This window comes from Perissodus microlepis, chromosome 17 (assembly GCF_051167445.1).
Source record: "Perissodus microlepis isolate ML-2025 ecotype Zambia chromosome 17, ASM5116744v1, whole genome shotgun sequence".
Lineage (NCBI taxonomy): Eukaryota > Metazoa > Chordata > Actinopteri > Cichliformes > Cichlidae > Perissodus > Perissodus microlepis.
The window spans coordinates 29,943,217-29,965,415 of NC_140477.1; the positions used below are offsets into that span (position 1 = coordinate 29,943,217).

Consider the following 22,199-nt stretch of genomic DNA (forward strand, 5'->3'; position numbering starts at 1 on the left):
GCAGAACTAGATAGTCTGTTTGAACATTCCCAGCCAGTTTCTTAAACTAGCTCCTTAATTTTTGCTTGTTTAACACTGTTTTTCTCATCTCTTCAAATTCCCAAGACTTTATCTACCTAAGTAGAAAACAGAATCATAGAAGTTGGATTTCAAAAAGAAAGTTTTTGAGAGTCTTGACATACACATTATCTTAAAGTGGTCAGATCAACAGAAACCTAAAAAATTTTCCTCAAATGTTGATCTTTCTGATAAACTAGAACATGTAAATTAGCACTGGCTAACTATTAAATATTCTTCTTTGCACCCAGGGAATGGTCAGGGAATGCATGACTCAAGAAAACAATTGTTATTTCACAAATACATTCTGTGGACGGTACTACTCCTTCACAGTTCAATCTGTGTCTGGGAGTTGCTCAAGTGGCCTCAGCTCTCCTGTTGGCGTTCGCACAGGTATGATTTCAATAAATCTGCAACATAATTTTGGGTAACTAATATCCCATTTTCTAGTGAATGATTTGACAAATTTATCTCACTGGGGCTAACTATTTAAATAGTCTTTTATCTGCAAATGATTACATTGTTAACATTCCAAATTGTAACAGTTTTTGAACAGGAAATTTAACGTATTCCTGGTTCTGAGAGAAACTGAAGTGCGTTCTCATATAAGCTCTCTGTGATGAATGTGATGAATCCAATTTACAATTCAATATCAGTTGTGTTCAGCTTCTCGTTTATATAAATGAAAACATTTTAGTACATTTATGCAATTCTTTATTTCCACTCTTTCCAGCACCCTGCATTCCGCAGAATCTGGAAACAGTAGCCGACTGCAGCGTTGACAGTTTGCTCAGCAAGTGGGACAATGCTGAGGGGGCACTGTACTACACCGTGGCAGCTGTGGGCAACTACAGAAACAGCAGCTACAACTGCAGCTCAGTGTCCAACAGCTGTGTTATGAAGGGCGTCAAGTGTGGAGACCATCTGACCGTCACCATCAGATCTTTTGACAATGACTGTCCCAGTCCAACAGTGCTGGGGCCACCGGCTGAGACAAGTGAGGAACACATGTTAGAGCAGGGGTGGGCAATCTCAGTCCACGAGGGCCGGTGTTCCTGCAGGTTTTAGATCTCACCTTGGGTCAACACACCTGAATCACATGATTAGTTCGTTACCAGGCCTCTGGAGAACTTCAGGACATGTTGAGGAGCTAATTTAGCCATTTAAATCAGCTGTGTTGGTTCGAGGACACATCTAAAACCTGCAGGGACACCGGCCCTCGTGGACTGAGATTGCCCACCCCTGTGTTAGCGCCTCAGACATCTGCATTTGCATTCACTCCATTAACCCAAAAGAGCACAGACCCATTTTTACTGCCAGGAAAACTATAATAGAGCCGATGTTAAAACTTTAACATGACTTTCCTCAGTGTGTAAAGGGGCAGTGACACAGGTTCTTATGGGTTAATTAGTTTATACAAATCTTAATGATAACTAAGATTTTATCAGTAAAACATATTTAGTATGCCAACCAAACCAATCTCAGTGTTATATTTACATATTTGCATATTTCGATTAATTAAATGTTTATTTTTAATAGCATTGGATTAATTGAGCCAATATTTTATATGCAACAGGATAATCTGTATTGTATCTACATTACTCTAAGTTGCATTACTGCAAATTCAGCTGTTTACATATTAAAGTATGATAGTAATAAAAAAAAAGGGATGGCTCACAATTTACTTACTAAAGAATCAGTGTGTAGTATTTAGTGGTATCTTGCGTTGAGGTTGCAGATTGCAGCTAACTGAATACCTGAACCTTACCAAGCATGTAAGAGAACCTATGGTGGTAGTAATGTTTACACAGGTGGTTATAGTAAAACATGGCAGCACAACATGATGCAGTCTATGGTGGATGACCCATTCCTACACAGCTATGCAAGATTCATTCTAAGCTTGACAAATGATTAACTGCAAGTGAAAACATTATGAATATATTATATTACATGTCTTTGTTACATTTTACCACAGGATATATATAGAATATAGCCAATAAACAAGCAAGTACTAATTCTATTTCCAAAGAACAATGTTTTTTAATGTCTTGCTGTATAATTTAATTGATTATCTTAAATGTTTTGGACTGTTGGTTTGTTAAAAAAAACAAACTGTAAAAGACATGACCTGAAACTGTAGGAAATTTTGACTAGAATTTTCAAGCCTTTTATAAAGTTGAAGAGTAATTAAAAGAAATCTGTAGATGTACTTGCAATAGAAAAAAAACAAAACAAAAAAAAACCTAAAAATAGATCGCTTACTTAATTCTAGTACTGTGAAAGTGTTCCAGGTTGGTATTATTATTAACTTGCTTGCTTTCTACCTCAGCCCCATGCACTCCCCAGAACATCTCAGCAGAGAAAAATTGTGCAAAAGACTCCATCTCTGTGAAGTGGGAGATGAGCAACGCAGCACTTTTCTATGTTGCAATGGCAAAGGACAGCAATGGGGTCATTCATAGCTGCAACTCCGTGGATATGTTGTGTACGATCAGTGGCTTGAAGTGCAGCACCAGCTACAAAGTCTATGTTATTGCCTCCAACTTCATGTGCAACAGCTCTGAGAGTGACATGTTTACCATAGAGACAGGTAACCTCTAGTGAAGATGCTCATTTAGTTACTTTATGTAAAAGTTGCCAAGATGTGCATCTTTTTTCTGAGTGAGCATTAATGACTAAAATGTCACAGTCATATTTGCACATTTCTGTTATTTTATTAAAAGTTAAATACAGTTTTGTTTCTTTCTGATTGATAATGGCCCACTTGTGTCATTTCAGCTCCCTGCCCACCAAATAACCTCACTGCCACCCTGGACTGTGCAGCCAATGAGGCTCTGATTTCGTGGCATGGAAATGTGAATTCCTACACTGCTACCATTATAGATTCAAGTCAGCGACTTTTAAGCTGCAGTTCCACTGCAACCAACTGCAAAATACCTAACCTGAAATGTGGCGAGCTCTACACTGTGACTGTCAGCCAGCATGACGGCAACTGCTCCAGCATGCCCTCTACGCACATCTACATGGAGTCTGGTAGGAAAATTTTCAAAATACATTAAAAACTGACCTCATGTCAATTTGTCAGATCTAGCGTAGTGCTGATAGTCTGAAAAGGCCTAAAATGCTTTTTGTACACAGAAAAAGCAGTTTTGATTTATTGTAACAAAAAGGTGTGTTCCCTCAGACTATCCTGAGACCACAAGAGTCATTTTGCTCCACCAGCACCTGACCAGTAATCACTAACCAGGGGCTACATCCATTTATGAAGTCTAGAGTTTAGCAGTTTGGAGTCAACTGATTTTGACACTAGACAGAGAACTGACTGAGAAACTGAGGGACACTACACACTTGTACAGTAGACTGTCAATCGCATGGTAGACCTGCCAAATTTAGCTTCTTAACTCTAATGAATGACATTAATTAAAGTGATCAACATGTTATATTCACTAATGCTACAACACTGAGCCCTATACTAGCAATACTAGGAAAGTATACAGAGGTCATAGATCTTGAAGAGTCACCCCCTGCTGGCCACTAGAAAGAATGTAGGTTACAGGCGCTTTAGCGTTGGCTTAGTTTTCACACCCAGATACAAATGATCTCTTTTCTACTAAGACGGACAGTGAGGCTCTAATATAGTGGATCTTTGCCTTTCCATTTCCCTAAACATACTTTCGATATTAAGTTTGACAGAAGTATTAGTTTTGAATATAAAATTAAATGAAAGTTATTGATTCACCAATTCATTTCTTAGCTGCCTGCCTTCACCCACCCTTCTTCTCTTTTGTTCAGTTCCTTGTGGACCAGCCAACGCAAGTGCCAGGGTGGACTGTGCATCAGGCAATGTGACAATAAGCTGGAACGCATCCCAAAATGCAGAACGTTATATCGTCAAAATCTCAGATGGCACCATGGCGTTGACATATAACACCACACAGACAAACCTGGCAGTCCACACACTGGAGTGTGGCCAGGAGTACACAGTGAATTTGATGTCCTTCAATGGCAGCTGCGTCAGTCGTCCTTCAGAGTTATATTTCAGGGAAGGTAAGAGAAGTTATCTCTATAAAGTTTTTTTTATTTCATTGACATCAGTGGTTCTACTTTGCTACCTACTAAGATAGTTTCTTCATTAAATAACAGCTGAGCTAATCAGAAAATTTCACTCCCAGTTCCATGTGTACCCACTAACGTCAAAAAAAGGAGAAGCTGCAGCCAGAATTTTGTGGACGTCATGTGGCAAGCAAGTCGGGGTGCCATAAACTACACTGCTACTGCTCTGGATGCAGATGGCAGTTACTTAAAGTGTACATCCAATGAGACATCGTGCAGGCTGGTCGATGTAATGTGTGGACATGTGTATAATATCAGTGTGGTTGCTGTGGATAACACGTGCACCAGCATGAAGAGCCGCACATTGCAACTACAGATAGGTACACGCTGACAAAAATATAAGTTAACACTGCTTATGTGCAATCACTGTCAAACTTACACCATGCATGTGTTCTGTGTCGTTCCTCTGCAGAGCCCTGCTCACCCTCTCAGCTGACCGTCTCAGTGAACTGTAGCAGTAACTCTGCCAAGTTAGCTTGGCAGAGCAGCCCCAATGCAGTGTCTTATACTGGCAAAGCCATAACCGCAGACGGTCACAATGTGACCTGTTCCACAACAACAGAACTCAGTTGTAATTTGGAGGGTCTGCAGTGTGGAAAGATGTATAACTTCACTGTGTCAGCTTCAGATTATTACTGCCAGAGTCCAGACAGCAAGCCAGTCATCCATACAACTGGTAAGAAGCAGTAGCACCTCTGCTTTTATTCTACGTCCTAATAACCCCCTCGTACTTATCGAATCCCAAACAGCAGTTGAGATATTGCAGACGAGTAAGTCTAACTGTTTTTCTGTCATCTCAGCCCCATGTACTGTGCAGAATATGCTGACCACTGTTAACTGTACCACCAACATACTGACCATCAGCTGGACACCGGGATCCATGCCAGTGAACTACAGCACCACAGCGGTGACGACAAATGGCACTACACTTCGCTGCGTCACGCAGAGTTCTAGCTGTACGATGCCTGAGTTACAGTGTGGACAGCAGTACAGTGTGAGAGTCAAGCCCATCAGCAGCACATGTGAAGGACCCAGCAGTGTCCCGGAGATTGTAAATTCAGGTATTTTAGTTGACTTGTTAAAGTTTATGACTCTACGAGCCATGATCTCACTCGGTCCGTCTTCCTTGTCTTCCTTTTCCTCTTTGTCACCATCATTTCTCTCACAGTTCCCTGTGTTCCTGTGAACATCCAAACCCTGGTGGAATGTTCCACTAACAGAGTGTGGGGATCCTGGGATGCAGCTCCTGGGGCAATGTACTACATCTCCACACTGAAAGGAGCAGGAGGTTTCTCTACATCCTGTCAAACAGCTAACCAAAGATGCCTCTTCTCTGGTCTGCAGTGTGCTCAGACATACATGTTCAGTGTGATGGCCTCCAACAACAGGTGTAACAGCTCAAACAGCGTCATGGACACAGCAACAACTGGTAAAATATGGACTAAAATATTTTTTGTAGGGTGTGAAAGCACAGCTTACAAATTAGATTTGCTAACAAGTGATTCTTCAGGTTGGGCAAAAGAAGATTATCTCAGCGTTCATTTTCTCAACTTTGACTTTCAGCACCCTGTGACCCTACAAACGTGTCTGCTTCTCTGAACTGCCTCTCTGATGTGGTGACGGTTACTTGGAGGGCCAGCGCTGGCGCAAATTATTACACAATCCTGGCTGAGGCCAGTGGGCATGTCAACTCCTGTAATTCCACTGGTACTTCCTGTGAGCTAACCAAGATGCAGTGTGGGAATGACTACACTGTGACTGTTCTGGCAGGGGACACAAAGTGCAACAGCTCCATATTTGCTAAAACCAACATTACAACAGGTACTTTCAGTTTTGCTCGTTGGCACAAAGAATGACGTCAGGATAAACTGAGTAGCTCAAATTATCCTCATGCAAAAAAAGAATGAAATCTTAAACTTCCTAAAACTGCCTACAATTATAGATTACCAGAAAGATTCCTTTAATCAGCACATCTGTAATGTGTTTTGTGTGCAGCTCCCTGTGCTCCAGTAATCCAAGACCACTCACTGAACTGTAGCTCCAACCAAGCTTTGGTCACCTGGGTTAAGGATGAGGATGCCATGACTGTCATGGTCAATGCAACCTCCAGTATGGGATACTTGCAGTCGTGCAGCTCATCTTCCAACAACAGCTGTGTCCTGGATCTGCTGTGTGGAAACACTTACACTGTAAAGGCTGTCGCAAAAGGACCTCAGTGTCAGAGCAAACCCAGCTCTGCTTTTCAGATTGTTACAGGTAAAGAATATAAGAAAAAAATTTCACTTAACAATTGCTGTTTCTTTTTGATGTCTTTCTCTGATTTTCTTTTGAAAACAATTCAGTAGTGGTGGTTTTTATACTTTAAAACAGTACAGTTTTTATAGCAAAAGAAAGAAATCTGTCAGCACAACTTATATATAAAAAAAAAAAAGTTTTGTTAAAAAAAAAGAAATTTGTAGCCCATTGCCCATATCGTCTTTTTTGTTAATTCACAGAACATGTCCTTTTTCACCGTAGACCCAATTTAAAAAAACGCACACACACACACACACACACACACACACACACACAGAGAAATTTTTCTACTAAATCTTGGAAAAAAAACAGATAATAGTACTTTCTATCATTTATCTATTACGTAATTACTTTGATGTAGTTTAAAAGACCTTGACAGAGGTCTTTATTAGCAGGAAAAGTGTAAAACATCTGAAAATACAGTTAAAAGTCCAAGTCCAACCAGCTGTCCAGATTAGAGTCTTTGCTGGGCCAATTCTGGCCCCCAGACCTAATGTTTAACAACCCTATCATAAAGTTTAGGGATGGGTTAAAAAAAAGGTTGAAGGTATTCAGGAACTGAACTTGTCTTCTCTCACACAGCACCCTGTACCCCTGCAAACGTGGAGTACCAATACTCCTGTGACACTGGCATTGCTTTTGTGAGTTGGGATGAGACTTTGGGCAGGAAGAGATTCTATGTGCATGCTCAGTCTGGAAATTTCACAGCCTCCTGCAGCACCAGCCAGACTGACTGCTCCCTGCCCACGCTGCTTTGTAGTCGCACATACAGTGTAAAAGTAGTAGCTCTGGCTGACTCCTGCAACAGCAGCGTGCCCGGCGTAACGACTATACAGACAGGTAAGACGGAGAGGATGTGGATGCAGGTGATGTATATACAGCTGGGAAAGTCTGTGGGAAATTCAAAAATACTATTTCTGATTACCATGAATACAATTTCCAATTTCCCCATGTTCCCTTTTCTACTATCGTAAGTATCCAAGTGTAGTAAACTGTATATAATACAGTAAATTCTGTATTTCTTTTAAAACACTTAGTTGAAATGCCGAGTAATGCATTGGATTAAAAATTATTTAACACATTTATTTTAAAAAAAATATATAAATGTAACTTTTAGCAAATACATGGCTTAAGATAGCAGTCCCCAACCCCCGGGCCACGGACTGCTACTGGTCCGTGAAACGTTTGGTACCCGGCCTCGAGAGTTGAGGCGGGCGTGAAATTTATGGTTTTCAGGGGTTTTATCGGTTTCTATCCTTATTTTTTTTATCGTTATTATCGTTAACTTGTTTTCTCTGGGTCTTTTCCTGTGTGTTATGAATAACTCTTCTTTTTTTGTTACCAGTACTGGTTTTATTTTGTTGTATTTATCCGCGACACCTTAAAGGCCGGTCCATGAAAATATTGTCGACATAAACCGGTCCGTGGGGCAAAAAAGGTTGGGGACTGCTGGCTTAAGAGATACCAGGTGTAACTTCCTAAAAAATGAAAATGAGGGTTAATTAGGTGGTGTTTGTACTCTGCTTTAAAGACTCAGTGGTTTTTCCTTTTGTTTTCCTGTCAGCCCCTTGTGCTCCAGTGAACGTCAGTGCTTCCCTGCTGTGTGACAACAACACTGCGGCAGTGAGCTGGCAACACAGTCCTAGTGCAGTGTCCTACAGTGTGAAGGCAGTTGGCAGAGACGGCGACCTCAAAAGGTGTGCCACAAACAGCACAAGTTGCCTGCTACCCAACATGCACTGCTCTCAAACCTACATTATCACCGTCACTCCCTTCTCTATGCGCTGCGAAGGCAGAGAGAGTTTCCCATACACCTACAATGCAGGTGAGATAATGCCAAATAAAAAAATAAACTGGATAAACTTGGCTTTAATCAACTTTATGCATTCTTTAAAATAACCGCTAACAATATTTATTTAATAATTATTATATCTATCTTTTATTAATTCAAAACAAAGATTTCGCTTTTAATATTTTTAATTAGATTTAGATTTATAACCCGTCCAACTTTATCTTTTTCGCAGGTTCCTGCCCTCCCACCAACGTCCACATGTCTCTGCAGTGCGATGGAAATGTGGGCCGTGTGACCTGGGACCCTGCCCTTCGAGCAGATCTCTACTTGGCCACAACCGCACCTTCTCTCACGGACAAACACATCCACAACTGCTCATCCAATGGAACAAGCTGCTCCCTTACAGACCTCCACTGCGGAGAAACAGTCGTTGTCACTGTTGTCACCATAGAGAGAGGCTGCACGAGCCAACCCAGCGTACCATTCACCTTACAAACAGGTCAGAGAATTGAACCATCCATCCATCCATCCAACTTTTGTAGTGTTCAAAAAATACAGCTACCATAGAACTAAACGTCAGATACAATGTACAAATCTGTTTGCCTGGTACTTTTGTGCATCAACATTTTATTAATATGTTATAATGGCTCACATCTGCCACGTTTCAGTTCACCCATATGCAGACCATAACACAGAGCAGAAAGTGAACTTATTTTTGAAAAGATATAACAAAAGTCGACAAAGGGTAAGGTTACTAAATTCAAAGGGTACAAAACCTAAACCAAAACCTAAACAATGCAACAGAACTAGGAACGAAAGAACTTGCAAGAAAGAACCAGAAAAAATGATAAACAATCATATAGACAGTTGTCCTGTCAGAAGATTACTGCAAATATAACCAACTTTCAGGAAATAAAATAGAACTTACGCAGATTTTGTCTTACCCATCCATCCATTCTCTTTCGCTTATCCTTGTCAAGGGGCAAAACCCTATGATAGGCTGGGATATGCTCTTGCCCTCATAGGGCAAGAGGCGGGGTACACCCTGGACAGGTCACCAGGGCTAACACAGAGAGGCAGACAACCATTCACACTCACGGACATAAAAAAAAAATTGCTTGTTAACACATAAGATAAGCAAGACAGTTGAACGCACAGTGATCTTAACACTAATTAATGCCATACCAATAAGTTGATTCTGTTCATCTGGATGTAAAGTTTCCAGTGGGAGACTAATTAGGGAAGTTTTTCAGGTAAAATCAAATCCAAAGACAGGATCTGTTGCTGCTCATATTCTATTTCTAAAATTGTGTTAAAAAAAATCACTGGGACACTAATTATCAAATTGTCTCTCTACCTGTCTCTCCCCCTTCTTAGTCATCTGCCCACCCACTGGTGTGACTGGAGTGACAAATTGCAGAAACAATGACATCACAGTAAGCTGGGACCCAAGTCCAGAAAGCGGAGTGACCTACTTCATCTACTCCCAAGGAAACAGTGGGATCGCTTATAACTACTCCACAACTCAGACTTTCTATGTGATGAATGGGCTGCAGTGTGGACAAGCATATATGCTCTCAGTGGCTGCCCAGGACCCTGACTGCACCAGTCTCTTGAGCAAGCAGATAGAAACTGAGACAGGTTAATATCTGGATATTTCTGGGTTTGTTCACCAACAAAGTACTGGTTTGACATCCTTTGCAAATAATTAACCCCAGTTTGGTCTTTTTTTTTTAATGCAGATGATTTTGTTCATTTTTCACATAATGACTTGTTGTTAATCTCCTTACTTCCAGTTCCATGTCCTCCAACCAACCTGACTGTCAAAACTGAATGTGCCACCAACTTAGCAATTCTGAAGTGGGCACCGAGTAGACATGCCATCTCTTACACAGCCACATTAACTGGTACCCACGGCCACTTAGTTTCCTGTCGTACCAACAAAACAACCTGCTCATTGAAGGTGGATTGTGCAAAGCAGTACTCAGCTTTTGTGGTTGCTTCCAGTACAACATGCAACAGCAGTAAATCAGATAATCTAACTTTTGTCTCAGGTACATGACATCTGCTTTTAGGGTTTGATTTTCTTTTAAATCTCAAAACTATTAAACAGTCAACTGATAATCTTCCCTTCTCTTCTCTTCCAAAAGCCCCTTGTCTGCCTGACAGGGTACAAGCAGAGCTGGACTGCAATGCTAACACCTTTGCAGTGGAGTGGAGGGGAAGCCTTGGGGACATTGATTACACTGCAATCGCCATCGGCAGCGACAAGACACGGAGAACTTGCAACTCTACTAGCACCAACTGCGTCATCCAGAACCTAACTTGTGGCCTCATTTACAGCATTGTCGTCACTACCTCGTCAGTCGACTGCGGCTTCATTGAAGGCTCCAACTATGCGATACAGTCAGGTAGCAAATATTCTTTGACCAACATTAAAATTGGGGCAAATGTTTTGAAGTCACTAAACAAAATCCATAACAACGTTATAAAACATATTACAATTCACACATTTTGAGAAGGAGCAAGATTCCTGAACGTCCTGAGTCATTTAATATTTAATATTTATTTTTAGGTTTTGTGCAGCAACATTCATACAGTATACTTCTATCCCTTCAAATTTTTCATTATAACCTTTATCTAACCTACTTTCACCCCTTTTAATAACTTTTAAAACCACCCACATCTGCTAGTTAATCTTCCTTGCTTTGTCTCCAGCCCCCTGTAAGCCAAACAGCGTGATGGTGAATTTGCAGTGCATAACAAACATGGCGACTGTCAGCTGGGCAAACTCAGGCCCAGACCAAATGCAGGTGGTGTCAGCGAGGGACAGCAGAGGAACAGTCACCACCTGCAACTCCACCAGCTCCAACTGCACCTTCAGTCAACTTAAGTGCGGGGAGATATATGCTATCGGTGTGGTCGGTCTCACAAGCAACTGCAGCAGTGAACTGGCTTTTGCCCAAAGGCTCAACACGGGTAATTTAGCAAATAATAATGAACAGATTGATGCACTGTATCACTGTGACAATTCATCAAGCTTGTTTATAACAAATGCAACAGGTTGTTTAGACTCAGTCACATTTAGAAGCACAAGACATAATGGTCTGTGTCATGGCATAATTGAAACCTCTATTAAGTTACAGCACAGCAGAATAATAATAATACAGACTTCTGTAATGAATTATGATCAAAAATAAATAAATAACTTTCATTTTTCTAAATTAATTTGCTTAGAAGAGCCATTATTTGTGATCTGCACACAAGCTGTTGTGAATGATTGTTAAAATAAAGGCAGAAAATATAGCCAATCATAGCCAAACACTCCCCAGTATTGACATAATTATCAAGGCTATATGAAATAATAAATACCCCCAAACCCTATAATTTAATGTAAAAATATTTTTAAAAATGTAAAAATGTTTCTATAAAACTACTAAAAACTGAAGAATATTTTAACTGCATTATTTTTTTTTTTACTTATGCAATGAAGCTGAAGCAGCATTTTGAAATGGTATTAGATTTAGGTGAAGCTGATTTGACTTCTGACATCATAGTCATCCATCACTGAACCTGAACAAGTGCATGCCATTAGTGTAGAATATTACAAGCCTGAGCACTGCAGGAATAAACTATATCACACTGATCCATACACTTACCTGTTTCTGTCCTCCATCAGCTCCATGCATTCCCACACACGTCACAGCAAGGGTGGACTGCAACACCGGCATCACTGCGGTCACATGGGATGCTGCGCTGGGTGCCACATCTTACAATGTCTATGCTCGGGGCAGTCTGGGCTACAATACTCAGTGTAACAACACCGACACCAACTGTGACTTCCTTAACTTGGCCTGTGGACAAGACTACAACATCACAGTGGTGGCTCGCCATAACACCTGTGTCAGCATGGCCAGCGAGACTGTCAAGGCCACCACAGGTAATAAAATACAACCTGTCATACCCACATGACAAGCTGCTCACTAAAAGTAAATTGTGCACAGCTGTAATGTTGCTAATGCAACATGAAACAACAGTACATCAATTTTTCACACCTACTTTTAGTGTTTCTTTGTGTTGCGGTTACTTTTAATTTACTTTATAATGAACATAGCATTAGCTTTTTTATTATTAGCGGCTAAGCTAAATGTTAATGTTATATAAAAAAAAAAAGGTAACAGCAATTAAATAAATCCCCCCCAAAAGCTACATGTTAAAAGTATTAACTTTTCAAAGTTACATCTGTGTCCCTAGTTAACTGCTAACCTGCAGTTATCCTAACAGGAAAACCATTTACTATGTCAGAGCTTTTAAAGTTAAAGAACATTTCTATAGAAATAACTCCTGTTCCTGTGAAAATGAATCCCTGAAACTCAAAATGTAAAAAAGAAAAAAAAAAACATTTTAAAAAACTACACCTGCTGTTCTTTTTTTTCTTCCCTGTCTGTTAGGTCCTTGTCCCCACAGTGGTCTGAGAACATCCCTGGACTGCAACACCAACACAGCTGTGGTATCTTGGACTACAGGAATTGGCATCCTCTACTACAATGCCACAACTGAAGCCTTCGGCTCCATAGACAAGCAGACCTGCTCTACAAATGGCTCCTCCTGTAATATCAGTTCTCTGCAGTGTGGGGAAAGCTACAAAGTGAGCGTCAGTGGGCAGGGACTATACTGCACCAGTCCTGCTCAGGACTGGCAGAGAGTGAACACAGGTGGGGTCAATTACATCCTTACAAAACAAGCTGACACCTAACTGGAAGATAATGGATAAAATATTCTGTGCATATTTGCATACACTATCCAAAATGTTTTGATGCTTATCAGCTAATTGTTCTCTTTATCTGTTTTAACATACTATGGAAACCATTTCTGCCCAAGCATCTCACTAACTAGTGTTAATATTAGTTATAACATGTAACTGTATGAAAGGCAAATACAAATTATTCCTGATTCATTCTGACATCTTTTTAAAATCTCAGGATCTAGCTCTAAACAGAAACCTCTATCAATGAACCGTGAAAAATAATCTCACTCACTGCTCGTTTTTCCTCCAGCTCCCTGCCCTCCCACCCAGCTGATGGTGAACTCTTCATGCAAATCAAACAACATCTCAGTGTCCTGGCAGCCCTCTCAAGGCTCAGTCTCCTACATGGCAGTGGCTGAAAATGAACAGGGCCGCCGGTGGTCGTGTAACACCAGCAGCACCAGCTGCCAAATACCTGGTCTGCTCTGTGGGCAACAGTACAATGTCTACGTTGTCGGTATTGATGACAAGTGTACTGGAGCCAAGAGCGACATGAAGAAGATTCGCACTGGTAATTTGTCTATTGTTATTCAAAGCTTTGCACTATATTCACTGATTTATTCATCAGTTTCAGAAAAAGGGATTTCACATTTACTTTGTATGCTTTAACAATTCTTTGCTGCCACTGAGCACTAGCCAAAAACAGAAACAGACAGCTGCCACACACTTGATCTTACTCCATTTATGACATATGAATCATTTAAATGTTGCTATAAAGACATGACATGGTGTAATTGTGACATTGGTTAACACTTATAAACATTCAATTGAATTCATGAGCTAAATTCATATGTCTAAGATGTTTTTTGTGTTTGTTGTTATTTGTTGTAGCAACCATACCCTTAAATTAGACAAAATATATTCTTAATAAACATAAAAAATTAGCAGTTCTGTGTCTCTGTTAATGATTTCTGGTACCATACAGAAAGTATTGTGTTTGCTTTGTTTCCAGCTCCGTGTGTGCCACAGAACATACAGAACCATCTGGACTGCCTGTCTGGTGTCCTGAACATTACCTGGCAGTCGACAGGTTACTTTTTGAACTTCCGCGCCTCTGTGGTGAACAGCAAAGGTCAAATGAGCGTTTGCACAACTCCTACGCATTACTGCGTTGTACAGAACATGCAGTGTGGGCAGACCTACAATGTTACAGTGGTGGCCCAAGATGAAGCTTGCAACAGTTCCCATAGCCCCACAGAGCAGGTCTCTACAGGTCGGTGCAGCTCCTGTTGGCAGTTCTAGTGCACCTGCTCTAGTATTCAGTGTTCAGCTATTCAGATCTGATATCAGCACCTCTTATCTATATCTATTTATCTTTTAATAGCTGTTTTCTTGTCTGTGATTAAAGGGATTTTTTTGGTTCATACATCACATAATAAAGTTTTACCTTCTTGTTATTTGCCTTCAGTCTTTACCTCAACTTCTCCTCTTTTTCTGCCGTTCCACTCAGCTCCCTGCCCTCCCTCATCCTTCCTTTCTAATGTGAACTGTGGCACTGGCGTCGTATCTGTCACCTGGAACAATAGTGTGGCAGGGGTGATGTATACAGTGTCTGCTGCAGATGCCAAAGGTGCCAGACACAACTGCAGTACCACAAACAACGGCTGTAATCTCAACACACTGGCGTGCGGGATGCAGTACAATGTCACAATCACACCATCCAGGAATGAATGTGTGGGCAAAGACAGCCAAACTAAAATGGTCAAAACAGGCAAGTATCAGCTGTTCTTCTGTTTTTAATCATATATTCCTCACTTCCATCCCATATCATCCTCTCACTTGTACAGGCTGTTGTTATAAACCCTATTCGCTGCTTATTTCTGGTAAGCCTGTGGTCTTTAGAGGCCATTTGATGCTTGTTAATGCCTCTTTTGGGATGCCAGTTTTATTATCTTGCAAGTTGGCTTTAATTCTTCTCTTGTAGAAAATCCAAACAAAGCACAAAAGATGGCTTTGTGCATTTAAGGTTAACCAAAAAATCTGTCATAATTTTAGATCACAGTTCTAACTCATGCATAGTGATAGTGACGACAGAAACACACCAGATACTTGGTAGCCATTTTTTAACGGTCATTAGTTTAACAGACTTGTTACAAAAATGCACAGATAATAAAATATTACGACATATTTCAGCAGCTGAGATAATTTCTGGACTGCAGATTTGAGCATCTGTTGATGATATCTACAGAATATAATTGTAAATCCGGTGGTCTGTGTAATCTATGAACATGAATACTGTAAGCACCTAATTCTGTCCCTGGTTGCCTCCAGTTCCTTGCGTACCCCAGCTGTCAGACGTGGAGATCGACTGCTTGACGAACTCAGCGTGGGTGATGTATAATGAGTCTGCCGGGGCCAAAGAATATGTTGTGGTGGCAACAGACACCAGGGGTGCTGTTCAGACATTTGATTGTAACTCCACGTCAGATGGGATGTGTTCTCTGCCACCGCTTACATGCAGCCAGAATCTCACCATTACCCTGAAGGCCAAGGACCAGCAGTGCACCAGTGCACCCAGCAACTCTGTCAAAACCGAGACAGGTAAAGGAAAATTATAACGAACGTAAAAGCAAACACCGAAACTGTAAAACCAGGATAAAAGGGACGTCACTTTAACTAGAATATCACCAGTGCTCTGATGCACTGTGGATTTAAATAGACTTAAACTGATAATATCAATTATATCATAATATGTTAAAACTATTAAAAAGAAACCATTTAAAAGGCCAGTAATATGAGGCATGAAAATGGTTCTGCTCCTCTGAATCTTTGGTTTTTGGCTCATACAGCTGTTTATCCATTGCTCTGTCTGCAATTTAAAGGATGTGTGAAATGCACTCAGTGATCACCTAATGGGGGGGACAAATTGTGCTCGAGGTCAGCGCCACATTTGTCATTTTACAAGCAGTAAGCGGTAAATGAGCTACTACATAACTGTTGTTCTGGTTTTGTTATAAACTGCTGCTTCTTCCTCTTTTTCGTTTGGCTGCTTCCATCTCATCCTATCACACCCACCCTCTGCATGTCCATCTTCCCCACATCTGTGAGGTGAAAATTGATAATGTGGATACAGCTTCACAGGCATGAAATATTTACAGTTAAAATACTCTGTTTTTACACTGTTTTATGGGTTAAATATGTCTAACTTGACTCTGAGTGTGAATGTGTCCAAGTTATGAGTTAATTTTCCTGGAAATGTAGCCCACGCTGGGTTTTTCATGTGTAATGTGTTGTTGTGTTGTGTAATCTCAATAATATTCAAGAAAGGACAGAAACAGAAGTTCAAGTCTTTACCTCAGAGTATTCCTCTTTCTACAGCTCCCTGCCCTCCTAATGGCGTAAAGGAATTAGTGAACTGCAACAACGGAACAGTCACGATTACCTGGTCGACTGTCTCAGGTGCTTTAACGTACACGGCCACGCTGGAAGACGTGTACGGAGACAGTACCACGTGTTGCACTACATCAAACACTAGCTGTGATGTCACACATCTGCCATGCGGCGAAATTTACATCGTGCACGTCATGGCTGAGGGACGAACCTGCAACAGCTCAGAGAGCGAACAGCTGATGTTTAGGACAGGTACAGTGTACACAGTAAATTACATAAAATATTCATTAATATAACTGGGAGGAAAAAAAGAAAGCAGACGTATATTTCTGTCCCACTCAGTGCCATGCGTTCCTGAGAATCTCAAAGCCAGCCTGAGCTGCAGCAACAATGTGGCTTCCATGTCATGGAGCTCTATAAAGGAAGGACAGCTTTTCAGTGTAAAGGCAGTGGGTACTGACGGGCATGTGGACGAGTGCAGGGTTCCTGACAAGCAGTGTGAACTGACCAATCTGCACTGTGGACAGTACTACACAGCCACTGTGTCTGCAGAGGACATGACGTGCAAGAGCAAACCGAGTGAGAATGTGACGATCAAGACAGGTATGCACTCTGACTGCTGAACCGTTTTATTGCTGTGGTTTTATTTTGACAGGAACACCAGTTACCCAGTGATTTTGAAACTGTCATTGAAAGTTTAGAACTTTGCATCTACTTACGGTACATTAAATTCAAATTCTACTTGTTTTTAAAATGGTGATGCCAGTTTATTTTTCTCAAAGAATTTTTTTTTTCATGCAGAAGAGGTAATTATACATTCACCTACTGGTCACTTTATTAGGTACACCTTACTTGTACCAGTTTGGGCTTCCTTTTTTCTTCCTGGCTTAGATTCAACAAGGTGCTGAAACATTTCTGAGATCTGGTGTCTGTGGAGGCTTTTTAAGTACAGTTAATTTAAAGAGATGATTTGACTTTGTGACATGGTGCAGGATCCTGTTGTAAGCAAGAATCAGAGGATGACTACACTGTGGTCATAAAGGGATGGACAACAGCAATATTTGAGTAGGCTATAGTGTGTAAGTGTGCTTAGTTGGTACTATGAGGCCCAAAGCGTGCCACGAAAATATCGAACACACCATTACGTCACCATCAGCCTGAACAGTTGAAACAAAACAGGATGGATCCATGCTTTCATGTCTTTTCTGCCAAATCCTGATACTACCTTCTGATTATTGCCGGAGAAATTCAGACTCATCACACCAGGCAACATTTTTTCAAATCTTTCTGTGATATTAATCACAAACTTTCAGGCATTACAGCTCTGCTCTAAACATTGACAATTGTCTCTTCTCATCAGTGCCGTGCACTCCAGCAAACGTCTCCTCTGTGGTCGACTGTCAGGCCAATTCTCTCATCGTTTCCTGGTCGAAAAGCTCAGGAGCCGATTCCTACATCGCCACACTGCACGACAGCACCAATCAGGCCACAACATGCCAGGCCACAACAGAGGGCTCCTGCAATGTGACAGGACTCGGCTGTGGACAGATCTACCATGTTTCCGTAGTGTCTTCTGATGGGTACTGCAACAGCCCGCCCACTCCTGTTGTTGACACACCGTCAGGTAGGACAGAGAGGGAATTCAATGCATTTTAATTATAGAGAATTATCTGCGGTACAACATGAAAAACGCGTCACATGTGTAAACTGAGAAAATGTACCATTTTAATAAAAACATTGCTGTGACTTTTGGGAGAGTCCCGTCCTTGTCTGATACAGGATTCTTGCTGCTCAACAGTCCTGTTTCTTCTTTTATGCAAAGCACATTTTAAGCCTGACTTATTATCTTTGTATACCCAGTCAGTTGTTGACTGACTGCCATTTAACCCAATTAGTTGGAAAATGTTCCTCATTATTCCTGGAAACATTTTCACCCCTTTGTTCCCGCTACTTAACTTATTTGAGAAGTATTGCTGCCATAAAATTCAAAATGAGCTCATATTTTTCTTAAAAATTAACATTTTCTCATTTCAAACATTTCATATTCTGTCTTTCTGTGTTCTATTGTTAATAAAATATGAGTTTGTGAGGTCTGCAAATGATTTTACCCAGCATAAAACTGCTTTAGAAAATTGAGTTGTAGTTTTGTGTAGTTAAAATCTGCTTTTCTTTTTCATATTTGTCAGTTGCGATACAGTGATTGATGATGTTCAATTTTACATTTTAGTAAAATGCTCCGTCCCTGGCTTTTACATTTTTACTATTCATATAAAGTTTCCTGTCTTATCTGTCTTTCCCTCAGTGCCCTGTAATGCAATAAATATCAGGGCATATATGGACTGTGAGATTAAGACAGCTGTGGTTTCATGGTGGCCGAGTGATGGAGCCTTGTCATACATCGCGATGGCCACTACAAAGTCAGGTCACAACGTCACCTGTGAGACCAACAGGACCTCCTGTGACCTGACAGAGCTGCTCTGTGGACAGAGCTACTCCGTGTCTGTCAAAGCTATAGGAAAGACCTGCAGCAGCATCGCTAAAATGACAGGACAGCTGGTCACTGGTGAGCAGCACCACAGAGGCTTCACGAACCTATATAGCACATCTTTCGTCTTGCCGAGTTTTTCCACCTTTAAAAAAAGTGAAACAAACTGCTAATTTATTGAAATTGTATAATTATGTTGACTTTTCCCACTTAAAACCAACCAAAGTATCAGTAAAAGTGATAAAACACAATTAACCAAAATGACCCTAAATGCACTAAAATTCTTGAAACAATAAAGTTTCTGCTTTTTTCTAACATTACTTACATTACTTAACTTTACTACAGTGGACCAAATCTACGCTACCTTCTTGCATTTAATTTGAAGCTGCAGTTCGAACACAAAAAGCTACATTTTTGTCTCAGTTTTCCTCCATCCTCTCTTTTAGAGCCTTGCATCCCAATCCAAATCACCACCCAGTACAGCGTGACAATCGGCCAGGTGCAGTGGGACATGACCAAGGGTGCTAATTACTACACAGTTACGGGGCAAACAGACCAGGGACTCACCACCTCCTGTGTTACCAATGACACTTACTGTGCATTGTACAACATGAACTGTGGCCAAATGTACAGCATCGTTGTCACAGCAAACAACTTTGTGTGCCAAAATGTGTCTGCCTCTACTGAACAAGTTTTAATTGTGACAGGTGAGAACACGTGCTAAACAATTTTTTGTTCCCTGATTTATTTTGGTATCAAAATATCTTCATGTTTTCCTCCATGACTACTGATGGGCTCTTTAAATTTGCAGAACCCCGCTGATAGTTTATTAAGTCACTTTGGGCAGCCTTTAGCTTCACCAATTGGACAGAATATATATCAACATCCACACTAAATCATTCTGCATGTTGTGTCTCTCAGAGCCGTGCCCGCCCAATAACGTGCAGACAAGCGTTAACTGTCAGAATAACCAGGGGATGGTCTCCTGGGAGACAAGTTTTGGTGCAGTGGGTTATGAGGCTCGCTTCGCTGGCCGTGACGGACACTCGCTGTCCTGCCATACTAATGCCACTTCCTGCAGCGTGGAAGGACTTCACTGCGGAGTCATCTACCACACTAATGTCATTGCTATTGGGGAGAAAGTCAATAGCAGCAGGTCCAACACTGTCCTGCTGTATTCAGGTACCCTACCAGCCTAATTTTATTGACATTGTATGCTGAGACCCCCTTCTCTCTTTCCCAAACTTTATAACTGCAGTTTTCACTTATAGCTGAACAGTTTTAAGATGTGTTTTAATGAAAATAATGTAAACTGCGAGAACTTGATTGAAAAAAAGCTAAAATGATAGAAGAAATGAACTAAAAGTAAGACACACGTAATAAACAGAAAATATCACGTGCCATCTCTTGGTCTGAAGACAGCCAACCCCCTTAAAAAGTTTTCTTTTGCTTCTTTGAAGTGTTTACTTTTATAACAGCATCATAGCATGCAGCCTAGGCAACAAACAGCGTCTTGCTTGCTGTTTTAAAAAATCAGGGACATATTTTATTTTTAAAAAAGGGCATAAAAATCAGGTATTTTGAGCTACATCAACTACATGCCCATGCAGAGAACCTGTGCTTCTCAGTGAATGTGTACTCGTCTGCCAAATTGTATAACATCTATTTTCTGAAGTGGAAACTTGAATAATAAATATGATTTGGAGCCGTGCATTCATGGAGATCATTGCAGCTTTAAAGTCGATGTCCTGCATGGCAGTACTGATGTTGTTGTTTTTTTGCCAATAGCTCCCTGCGCAGTTGCAAAGTGCACAGCTAACCTGGACTGCTACAATGACACAGCCACAGTCTCCTGGAGTCCAGTCAGTGGAGCAAACTCCTACATGGTGACTGCTGTTTCAGCAGATGGTTCCCTCGCTTCCTGTGAGAGTACTGAACATCAGTGTAATCTGACAGAGCTGGAGTGTGGACAGGTGTACAACGTCACTCTCGTAACCATCAGCGACCACTGCCGGACTGAGAAAAGCACTAATATCTCCTTTAGCACACGTGAGTTGAGCCGCGTCTCATTCCAGAGAAGTTAAAATCACGTTCTTAAATTTATTCTACAGTGTAAAATAAAATCATTAAAACTATTTTCACTCTTTGAATTACGGCCTAGGCCCCTGTAAGCCGTCACGTGTGGAAGTGGATCTACAGTGTGGGACAAGTACAGCCAACATGCATTGGGAGGAAAGCGCGGGAGTGGAGCTCTACATGGCTACTGCCACCAACATGGGAACAACACTGAAGTGCAACTCCACCAATTCCACCTGTCAGTTCTCTAACTTGACCTGTGGGGACACCTATAAACTCTCTGTCATTGCATACAGCAACAGGTGCTACAGTGAAATCAGTAGCACTGTGGAGATTCAGACAGGTACAGTAACTCGTTAGTACTGATTGACTGAATGAGTGATTTGTACTTTAATTACTGCCTGATTGAATTAATAACATGCTTTATTTCCTATTAATTGGCCTAACCTTTAATTATTCTGTATATAAAGATAGGTAGGGAATTTTCATCCACAAAGACTCTTTAGATTTACTCTATTAATCAATTAATTACTATTAATTTCCCTAAATTTAACAGTTGCTAGACAGCAACATCCCTCAGAATACCAATGTGACTCTTCTTTTGTCAGAACCCTGTAAGCCAGATGGTTTGAGGGTCCATGGGTCATGTAACAATGAGATGGTGCTGCTGTACTGGTTTAAGGCTAAAGGAGCATCGGCATATATTGTGACAGCAGACGGAAACCTGGGATACAGCACGTCTTTACAAACTAATGACACAATGATAGAGACCAACCTGCCCTGTGGACAGCTGTTCACATTTACTGTAAAAGCTCAAGATGACTGGTGTGACAGTCCTACAAGCCGGCCTGGAAAATACATGACAAGTATGTGTCTCATTTAGAATTTTTTCACACATGATAACATGCATAATGCGTGATGATTAAACTGTTAACCTTCTCGTCAGCCCCCTGCGTCCCAGCACATGTACAGAGCTTTACACGCTGTGAGAAGAGCCTGGGCTCAGTCAGCTGGGCCGCGAGCGATGGCGCAGAGTCCTACATGGCCATTGCAGCAGGACAGGATCGCCACGTCCACACGTGCACCACAAACACCACCATCTGCACCTGGAATGATCTACACTGTGGTGAAACGTACACAGTTTATGTCATTGCCATGAACTACGTATGCACCAGCATGCCGAGCAACAGCACTTCAATTCGGATGGGTAAACAAGCTTTTAAACAGCAGTAATATTTCTGGAA

General features: G+C 41.1%; 1 protein-coding gene across 1 annotated transcript in view; it reads left to right on the forward strand.

The window, feature by feature from the left end:
• fndc7b (fibronectin type III domain containing 7b) overlaps positions 1-22,199 on the forward strand; it is a 42,657-nt gene that overhangs the window by 11,060 nt on the left and 9,398 nt on the right. Inside the window, exons 11-44 of the mRNA XM_084909347.1 lie at positions 309-450; positions 791-1,054; positions 2,387-2,647; positions 2,836-3,090; positions 3,850-4,104; positions 4,230-4,490; positions 4,583-4,846; positions 4,971-5,231; positions 5,339-5,599; positions 5,734-5,991; positions 6,166-6,426; positions 7,048-7,305; positions 8,030-8,290; positions 8,490-8,756; positions 9,635-9,898; positions 10,054-10,311; positions 10,408-10,668; positions 10,976-11,236; positions 11,937-12,197; positions 12,709-12,972; positions 13,315-13,575; positions 14,017-14,277; positions 14,515-14,775; positions 15,336-15,605; positions 16,383-16,646; positions 16,737-16,997; positions 17,755-18,018; positions 18,697-18,957; positions 19,326-19,586; positions 19,801-20,061; positions 20,668-20,928; positions 21,041-21,298; positions 21,564-21,821; positions 21,902-22,162. Coding sequence (XP_084765473.1) covers positions 309-450; positions 791-1,054; positions 2,387-2,647; positions 2,836-3,090; positions 3,850-4,104; positions 4,230-4,490; positions 4,583-4,846; positions 4,971-5,231; positions 5,339-5,599; positions 5,734-5,991; positions 6,166-6,426; positions 7,048-7,305; positions 8,030-8,290; positions 8,490-8,756; positions 9,635-9,898; positions 10,054-10,311; positions 10,408-10,668; positions 10,976-11,236; positions 11,937-12,197; positions 12,709-12,972; positions 13,315-13,575; positions 14,017-14,277; positions 14,515-14,775; positions 15,336-15,605; positions 16,383-16,646; positions 16,737-16,997; positions 17,755-18,018; positions 18,697-18,957; positions 19,326-19,586; positions 19,801-20,061; positions 20,668-20,928; positions 21,041-21,298; positions 21,564-21,821; positions 21,902-22,162 — 8,761 coding nt within the window. The remainder of the gene's footprint in view (positions 1-308; positions 451-790; positions 1,055-2,386; positions 2,648-2,835; positions 3,091-3,849; positions 4,105-4,229; positions 4,491-4,582; positions 4,847-4,970; positions 5,232-5,338; positions 5,600-5,733; positions 5,992-6,165; positions 6,427-7,047; positions 7,306-8,029; positions 8,291-8,489; positions 8,757-9,634; positions 9,899-10,053; positions 10,312-10,407; positions 10,669-10,975; positions 11,237-11,936; positions 12,198-12,708; positions 12,973-13,314; positions 13,576-14,016; positions 14,278-14,514; positions 14,776-15,335; positions 15,606-16,382; positions 16,647-16,736; positions 16,998-17,754; positions 18,019-18,696; positions 18,958-19,325; positions 19,587-19,800; positions 20,062-20,667; positions 20,929-21,040; positions 21,299-21,563; positions 21,822-21,901; positions 22,163-22,199) is intronic.